This window comes from Tyto alba, unplaced genomic scaffold (assembly GCF_018691265.1).
Source record: "Tyto alba isolate M040663 unplaced genomic scaffold, T.alba_DEE_v4.0 Super-Scaffold_23, whole genome shotgun sequence".
Taxonomy (NCBI): Eukaryota; Metazoa; Chordata; class Aves; order Strigiformes; family Tytonidae; genus Tyto; species Tyto alba.
The window spans coordinates 26,121,567-26,131,469 of record NW_024881297.1 but is presented as its reverse complement, the minus strand read 5'-3'; the positions used below and the strand labels follow the sequence as shown (position 1 = coordinate 26,131,469).

The 9,903-nt window shown below is 36.5% G+C and overlaps 1 protein-coding gene across 1 annotated transcript in view; it reads right to left on the bottom strand.

Moving 5' to 3' along the window:
* Positions 1-643: 643 nt before the first annotated feature.
* The window catches only part of PAPSS1 (3'-phosphoadenosine 5'-phosphosulfate synthase 1), a 54,969-nt gene continuing 45,709 nt past the window's right edge, over positions 644-9,903 (bottom strand). The window contains exon 12 of the mRNA XM_032997698.2: positions 644-8,773. Within this exon, the coding sequence (XP_032853589.2) occupies positions 8,635-8,773 (139 nt within the window). The 3' untranslated portion in view covers positions 644-8,634. The remainder of the gene's footprint in view (positions 8,774-9,903) is intronic.

The following is a 9,903-nucleotide window of genomic DNA, read 5'->3' as shown; positions in this document are numbered from 1 at the left end:
TTGTGGTAATGTACAAACCCAGAGAGCCAACATACACCATCAACTTTCTGGTACGTGGTAGATGTAAAATGGAGTTTGGCTTAAATGCAAACATGTTAACACCTTAAACTCTGCCTACTCCTTTTATAATCTTCTTATATTCTTTCCTTTTCCTTTACTTTTGTTTCTTTAAATGTTTCTGCACTTTGTAATTTTATATAGACAAAGTTCATGAAAACTTATTGTTATTCCAGAGCAATGGTTATAAACTTGTGAGCTGCACTTCCCGGAAAGGCTCACAGACTAACGTTAAATGAAGCTCAGAAGATAACTAAACAATAAGATTACTGGCTGACTAATGTTTGGTAAAAGAGTAAAACAACCAAAGAAATCCAACATACCTGTATTCATCTGCAAAGCCAAAAAAGATTGTAGGCCCGTGTTATACTGGCCCTGACCAAAATCAGAAACTCCATTGGTCACAGAACACTCTCTAGTCCCTTCTTTCTTAGTTTTCACAGCTGCCTGATAATACTGTAAATTGCATGAGTTCCCTCATAAACTGCAATGCTTCCCTTGGCACACACAGGTTGAGAAAATTTTCAGCCTAAAACAATAACAGAGTATTTTATGATAAAGGGAAGGAAAAGATACAACAGTAGAATGTACTATGAGCACGTATTTTATTAAAGCTGCACATGGATTTTGAGCAGATATTGAAAATTACACAGGAATCACGAAATGCATAATAAATCAATACTGCAGAAAATCCTCTTCAATGCTGGAATTCTTCACATTAGTGGTGGTCTCTCTGGGGATATACAGGCACAAATCTCTGGGTTTTAGTGGTTATGCCTTCTTTAATTTGTACTGATCATTTTGTAAGCCACTGGCTAAAAAGCCCCTAGTTTACATTTTTGTCTTTATTTGGCTAGCTAAGATAAGTCTATTTCTTTAGGAACTCCCATTGTATCACATTTAAGAAAACAGTGACTTACCCCTTTTCTGTCAAAATAAAAGGCTCTGTGTATTCCAACATTCAGCCACAGACTTAAATAGAGGAGAGTTAGCACATGCTCTGAAGGCTCTCAACACAGTCAGATTCATTTCTCCACAGGCAGCCGCATCTTTCTTCAAGTTCACATTGATAAACATCAATGAAGTCTTCCAGAGTTAACATCACTAAATCAATGGGGAAAGGCATATACTTCCTTCGCATTAGTTTCATGATCTACAGACACATGTAGGATAATAATCAAACTAGGAATGGGTAAAGAGGCTGAATTTTCTGTCATTAGTTACACAGTTACATAGAAAAAGCTGAAATGAGGAGTTGTTGCAAGTTACATACAGGTGAAAAAAAGTCTATTAAGTAAGTCTAAATGAAAAGATGAGTTTGCTTATTTCAAACTATCTAGTGTAGGATTGCTCTAGAGAGACCATGATTTTCAGTTTATTTCCAATATTCAGCAAATCTTCAAACTGAAGACATTGCAACTGTTCAAATAAGAGAGAAAAAACAGATTGGCCGCCCATCAAGACACAGCTTTTAAGTATGGAAATGGAAAGATCAGGACATTTATGTTTTGGTTTTCAAGTACATTAAAAATGTGAGAAGGAAGCTTTTTTTTTTTTTTTCTAGAAAACCACTGACTGAAGAATGTTCATTTCTTTCTGCACATCTTTTAGACAGAACATGCTGGTTTGAATTTGCATTTATATAATCCCAACTATGATTATAGAAAAGGCACAATATTCTTTTGAAAGAAATACATATTACAAGATGTGGTCTTTTATTGTTAGTGCTTGAATGAGGCTATCCTGGAATTCTCCACCATCAACTCACCATCTTTAAATACGCTATTCTGCAGCACAGGAAGTATTTGACAAGAAATCCTCACAACATAAATGAAGGATACCCCTGAACCAAAATCGTGTATGAAAAGGAAACCAGCTAAAGTTGTTTTAATAATTGATGAAATTCTGTACTCCATCTCTACATAAGGTTGACTTTTATGAGACCTTTTTTTCTTCTTTGTACAGAGGAAAAAATAACCTAACTACTCTAAGTAAAATAGTCAAGAATATTTACAAAGGAAAAAAAAAGTGTTTTTTGCAAAGCCACTTCATTGTGGAGCTCAGAAGTGTGTATGTATTTAAAAATACTCACAGCAAAACAGTAAAAACTATGAAGAATCACTGCCATTCTGAGTGTCTCTAACTACCAAGTAAGGCAATCAGATTTTCAGTTTTCAGAAAGAAGCAGTATTTTTCCTTGAAGAAATAATGAACAAAGGAGTTATTTATAACTGCCTCTAATGAATAAATGTCAAAAATACTTAGCGTTTTGCACTCTACTTCTGATGTTGACTCGGATGGCATGTTTATTGCTCTGCTGTCACATAGTATGATAGGAAATTTTTGCTCATGTAATTATAGCACTGGACCTTTCAGTCCATATCCTTGTTTAAATATAAACTATAATAGTGCTAAACTTTTTCCCAGTGGAAAGTTATGCTTAGACATGATCTTGTCTCACGTTTTTTTTCATTGTCTGGAAACAACTGATTCAAATAATCAAAATATTTTTTTTCACAGGTAGTAGATGAAATGTAAGCAAGGCAGAACTCAATGACACATAAGCAATCCTGTAAATAACCTTCCATGGACTATCTGGCTGCAGTTTTCCATTCTATAAGAGGCAACCCATTTGAACCCAATGTTTAAGGGTTAAGGAGTCTCTTCTGCTTCCACTTAAGCCTCTGAGAAAGCTGTTGATGAAATCAAATCAACAATACAAAAGCCTAAATGTTTTCTCTTTCTCTGAGGAGCACTCCTGAAATCAGATAAATGTTTATATGTTAGAGGAGTGAGTTTGTCCTCCTAAACAAAATGTCATGTTTTGTAATAAATGACACAGCAACAGTGTTCAGGGAATATTAACACGAGGATACTGGTGTGTCTCATCACAATTATTGCAATAAACTTTACTATCAATCATTACAGAAATAATTGATTCAGACCAAAAAATTCCAGAGATAGGTCATCTGGGTGAAAAGCCTGTAGATCTAAAGGTGTTCAGCAAAAGCTGAAAACTCACAGCTTAGACTGCAAATCTTTTACTTACAATCATAACTGCTGTTATGAGATTAAAATAAGTGGATACAGCCAAAATATTTGTATTCTTCTCATACAATGCAATTAGAGTGATGAGTGTAGGATTCCACAGAAAAAACAGCTTTGCTTGCATGGGATAAAAGCAAGAATTGGGCACTACTCCTACACCCCACTGAAGTTTATACTGAAACTGATTTTATTTTTTTTTTTCCTCTCCTTTTATACATAGACAGGTAGCTTTCTGACTACAATCATACTTCAAAGCATTGTGTAGATGGATTTTAACATGAAGGTCAGGTGACAGTCCTTATACCAAATCCAAGGCTCCTTGAGTTTTATGGCATATAAAATCTCTGTATTCTCTGTTTTAAGTTGGAGCCGTTTACTGTCTAAGAATTCCAGATGTGGCTTTAAAGCCGTGCTTTCTAGCTTTCAGTGTAGTTGCCTTCCCCCCTCAACTTCAAAATGATATCAAGATGAGGTTTCTAGGGCAAACAGCTCTGGAAATGTTGAAGGCATGATTCTGGCTCATGCACATATATATCTTCCCATAAAGAAGAAAAAAGTTATTTTAATAAAGACTAAATAATGAAAACCGATACAGGTAAAAAAAAAAATAAAAATCCTAATACCACAAGAGCAAACACAGAGCTTGCTGGAGACACAAAGAAAACCCTTCAATGGACTTCAAAAGCCTAGTAAAAAATCCAGCTATATTCATAATCAAAACGTTTTTTTGTGAAATGAGAAAGCAAACTTAAAAGAGGCCCTGCTATTCCAGCCCTCAGACTTTCTGCAACGTAAAACAGCACAACTGAGCAGACACCTCAACACAGTCTTCCTTTAAATCACATGTTTACCTGACACCTGACTGGCTGCTGGCAAGGAACTCTCATATCCAATGACTTGGCCATTGAAGACTTCCAACTTACCCTTGGCAATTTAGCTTCTCAGCTCCATCTTGTAAAAAAACTCTAACCATGAGAAAAATGGAACTAGTGTCACTCTCCTTTTTAATGGCATCTAAATCAGGTGCTTTAATAAGCAAGTTTCCGAGATCAGTTCATAAAGAACAACAAAGTACTAATTCTGAGCTATCAGTTGCTTTCATTCTAGCATTTAATTCAGCCAACTCCAGGCTGAAGACCCTATTATTTTATGAGTGGTGGTGGAGGATTGCGTGTTACATTTGAGGAGCAGAATACCATTCCTACACATTTCTCACTAGTGTTCAAGCACCACAGTAAATCCTGTTCCTACAGTTAGATAAACAGACACGTATGCAAAGTTAAATGAAGATTCAGTTTCCATCTTATTTTCTACTGTGAATTGTCCTATATTAAGTGAAAGAATAGTTTTCCCTTTCCTTCTTTTTGGAGATGGTGCCATAGATACAGAAAACTTATCTTCTGACCCACAGGGAAGCAGAGATGAGAGCTTTTTTTCTGTGTTCCTACAGTGCCTAGCAAAGAACCTTTAAAATTGACAACCAGAGATACAAGGGATACCATGTGTGCAAATACTGAAAGTAACACACACACACACACGTTTTTGAAACTGTCAGTGTCTACAGGGAAAGGGAACAATACATTGATTAGCATCTTTAATCCGTCAGGAAGGGAAACGGATCTGGACTACTCTGTTAGTATTTGGTCAGGGTGCTCAAAGTAACTTTTATTCTTTTTGTAGTATAGAAAGGCAGTAAGTCGAACCCTGTGTGTAACCCACCTGTGGAACTTTCTGAAATTAAGGAAATAAAAAATGCAAGAGAAGACCAAACTCAAGCCAATTACAGTATTGGCTACACAGCTCATGGTAGCCCTGTTCTATTTCCACCACCACCATGCCAAGACATCCACTCATATCCTTCCCCCCACGACTTCTAATGAATTATTCCAGATGTAGAAGCTTGGTTAGCTCCAAACTGCATCTAAAAAAACCCTGTGACCTAGTCTACATTTTCCATTTCGCATTGCTGATGTATTACCGAGTTGTTAGTGCTCAGATCCCCTATTGAAAGGAAAAAAATCAGACAGAAGTCAGCATCCTCAGCATTCATCTACTACTTTTCCATCACAAGCTGTAGATCATTAGTTTAAGTTACCCTGAATATTACTGTTAGTCAAAAACAGGCATACAGGAGCTCACGTAAGAAAACAGAATTCTCAAGCATAAGATCCTTTACAAAAAACTTGCCTTTTTTCTTAAGTTGCTCATAGGTACTGCAGGAATCCATCATGTGGAATTAATCACTTCACCTAGGAGAGGCAATAATTTTGTACCATTTATTTAACTATTAGGGTTTGGTAATCTCTACCTACTTCATTAATCCTTGTATTTTGGAAAGCTGGGTCCAGATTGTCCTTGTATCAGCCATACGGACTGAGGGTGTTATTACTTTCATACATCACATTCCCAACACATGAGAATGATCAGCTGGAAGTGAATAATCATCCTGAGACTGTACAAAAAGCACAGGATAATAGCCATAAATTATCCTGTGCAAGAGTAACAAGTAAAGAACCATTTATAAGGTAGATCGATGTAAAGACAGAAAGTGGAAGGCAGGGGGAACACTTTTTGACATTTTTCATCTTAACGAACAGAGTAAAACTCCTGATTGTTAAAGAAAATTGACCTTTAGAAAAAGGACATATTCACTGTTCTTCATAAGAAAAGAACACACATATATAACTGCTTAAATTCATGATTCATGTACATATCAATATTATTCCAGTTTAAAAAGAGTTGTTTCAGGAACTGAATAAATGAGACAATGCAGCTTTTTATTTTACCAGCTGGAAAGTTAGGTCCTGATTGTCTTCATATCCATCACATGGTTCAAGATTATTACTACTTTTGTATGGCATGTTCCTAAGATCATTGCTCTTTGGTGACAGAGCAGATGTGGGAAGACAAGTGTTGGGTGCAACCACCATTACCTTATTAGTCCTGGTGCTGCCTCCTGAAAGACACCCAACTGTTGTCTCAGAAGAACCTCAAATGCCATAACACCCTTAATGAAGTTAAACCTTTGTTAAAAATCGAATGTCAGGACTGTCCAATTGACAATTCTATCCACTGAGATATGGCAGAGAAAAGCTAAAAGAGAGACACTGACAAAAGAATAATTTTTTGGGGTAGCCCTTTCCTGTAAGTACAGCTTCCTTAAATAAGGCAGCTGCAGACAAGAGGGAAAATTTGAACTCTACAGTGAAAACTCACATGATACAGGAAAATATTGTTGTATAGAGCAAGTCCTGCCCACAAATTGACAAGATGCTCCTGTTCTTAATCAGCATTATGCTGAGAATGCTGTGGCTGTTGGCTTAAAGTCAGCATAAACCTGAAGGATTCTTTAATACAGAGCCTTGGAAGGAATGCTTTCCAGAAGCATTATAACAACAAGGCCTCAGCATCAAACCAGTTAAGTATAAAAACTAGATCTGCTTGTTATCACTGTATTAATTTGCTTGAAGGCATTCCTGCTTCTAAATTAACATTACAGGATGATTTACATTCATGCTCACCACTCCGACTTATTTTCTGGACTTCATATAGCACACATAGCATTTTTAAAACATTAACTTCTGTAGACTTTCACGTGTGTTTGTCATTCTGCCAAAATATTTTTATTATCTTTCATCATAGCTAGCAGAAGAATCAAACCTGACAGCAAAGAGTCCAAATTCCCAACTTTCAGCAGCAAATTCCATTTTAGCAGCTGATAACTCTTGTTCACCTTCATAGTTAAACTTGAAGTTTTGCATGAACAGCTGCACACAGATGAACTGATTCTTTCTTCTGAATTTCGCACAACCTACATATTGATACAATCTAAAAAGAAAGCCAAGTTTAAAGAAAATCTGCTCAACAATTGTGAAGAAATAAACTTTACACTACCAAAACAGTCTCAAGTAATTGTGGTTCACTAATAAACATGCCTCTTATCCTTTCCCAATTCTCCCTTACTTTCTATCAGAGGTAAGAACCCCATTAAAAGATACTTTCTACAGATGAAGAAGAGAAAATAAAGTAATTCTCAGAGCATTTGTCTTAAATACTACTGTGAATAAGTAAACAAAGATTGCAAGCAGCATTTGTCCCATTCATTACTCAGGTCCCCCCATCACAACTTTCCGTCTGCCCAAAAAAGTGTAGATGAACACATGCTTCACCCAGGCTCAGCAGCAGGCCCATATCAATATTCTAAGAACAATTTTGAGCTGGTTCCTCCTAGATACACTGTTTAACAACAGAAAAGTAAGTTTCTGTAAGTTGTGAGGATATGAGATGGTTTCTAGCTAATAGACTAAAAGGGGTTATGACTGTTCCACTAATTACCTGCAAATGCTTGAACAGATCCCAATAGGTCAGTGTTACTTTACATTTAAATAAGAGGTTTACTTTCCATTTTTTATGTTTTCCTTTAGCAGTTATTGTTTCACACAGTGAATTAACCAGCTTCAGGATTTTTGAAAAAAATCCTAGAAGAACAACATGTGCTTTGTCTTTCAAGCAAGCGAAGTTGAACAAAGAGAAGGAGATTACTCTATGGAGACCTTGAAAAACAGCCAGAAAATTAACCTCAGGACTAAGCATTTGTACCACAGGAAATGCCAAGATCTAAGAATTTTTTTATTTTTCTTGAAATAATTAAACATGAATTCAAGGTTGGTCTGCCATACTTTTTTTATAGATGTAGTAGGCTGAACAAGTATATCTGGAACCAACAACTGGTTTTCAGAAATGAAATAATCAAATTAATTATCAAATGAAATAAAACATTCCCTACTGACACCTACAGCAACAAGCATATACAAAAAAAAAAAAAAAACCTGGATTAGTTATCAATGCAAAGTGAAAACTAGATATTTTCTTTTATTCATTACTTGGCCATCTTTATATGTCCAAAGCAGAAAAGAATCACTGGACAACTCAACGAACTCCAAAGTTAAACAAAGAAAGCAAAAAAGATTAATTATGCTATGTAAAAAACTCTGTTTTTTGATTACATATAGTGAGAAATTAATGTTAAGTGCTTCTGGAGATAATAGTGAGATAAAGATGAGGACACTTTTACGGATGTTTCAGAAATCATTTACTTTTTCAATTTATAGATAATCTATCCATAGTTAGGAGTCTAACCATTACATTTTCTCCTACAAACTACTAAAACCAGACACTACCCAGCAGTTTAAATAACATATGAAAAAAGCTGCATCTATTTAACAGCTGCAGAACTCATAGGACAGAGGCAGTAAAATATAAAAAAACACAAGAGTTAAAAATCCTACTGCAAGAATATTAACTGTAATAAAAGAGAAGACATTAAAACCAGCAGCTAGTTAGGTGCCAGGACATAATAGAACCCATAAGGACAGGCAAAGAATGATGCTAAGTTAGGGAGAAAGAGTCTGTTTTCAGAGAAGAACTTCCTGACAGACACCACAACAAAGCAACATGAACGGTGACTGTGTGGTCCCCTTCTCGTAAATAAATCAGGCGTCAAAGGTTGATCTGCAGTTAATAAGAGGCCTAAACCTTCTCCAAGGATTTGTAGTATTCTGTCAGCACAGTCCAAGCCTTAGGAGCCATGAAGCCTTCCGGCGGGTTTTGTCCTTCTCGAGCCAGCTTGCGCATGCGGGTCCCCGATATAAATTCAAAATCTTCATGGCTGAGAGAGTAGGAGTGGGGACAAGGGGGGAGAGGGAGAGGAGCAAGGGAGAAGGGGGAAAAAGAATATATTTTAAAAGCAGGCAAATTTGTTCATATTCCTTCTGCTTTCTTGACAATTTATACATTTCTTCTTGTGAGTATAATGCTGTATAGCAACTGTCATTTCCAGACATTTGGCCAGCAATGCCAGTAAATCTCTAGAATATACACCCTTTACAATGTTCAGCTTGCGTAACTCCTGAGGTTTAGCAGCATGGTCCAATTGATCTCCTGTGGACTGAATTCAGTCTGTGGTTCTACCTAGCCTGGCTTGTTTTCTATGAGGAAAAGTAGAACTGCTGTTGAGAGAAATCTGTCTCCTCCACCTCCTGTCTCAGCCCTCTGCCAAGCAAGAGCAGCCATCCTATTTTGCACCTCGCCCTGCCATGGCAGCAGACCCATCCTACGTGCTGGTTGAAGGTCATTTCAGTGTCACTAGAGAATGTAGAAAAACAACATTGCACAAAATCTTAGTGAAGGACAGTTTGCAGAACAGAGAAAGTAAAAGCCTCTGAGTCTAATGGCAAGCTCCACTGCTGAGCCATTGTAAGCCACTGAGCATGCATATACATATATATGCATATCAGTAATGTGGACCATACAGTTCAAAATAAAGAAAAAAACAAGAGAATAATAAAATTACCTTCTTTTAAATATGTTTTCCCCTAAAAAACAGAACACAGATGGAAAAATGCACAAATGAACCCAGATCAAGATTGTTTATTATTGATAATGTGACAATCTAAATTAATATTAACTTCTCAGGTATGAGGTCATAAGCAACAAAAGCTGCACAAGTTAAACTCTTAGCCTGCACAGGACTGAAACAGTAAGAAGCAAGAAACGAATGATAGAGTTTTACCAAATGCTCCAAAGGAAAAAAAATTTATTCTTAAATATGCAATTTTACTTGTACCATTTTGCTCAATTTGCAACATGCATGCATTACTCATTCTTTATTTGTCTGTTTGAAAGAAAAGCCAAGTATTGATCTCAGATGCACATGTCTTAGATAGAAACAAGAGCCAAGCATGTGCATCAGAGGGCAGAACTTGGCTCTAAGTGCTGAGCTATGCTCAGTAGGGTATG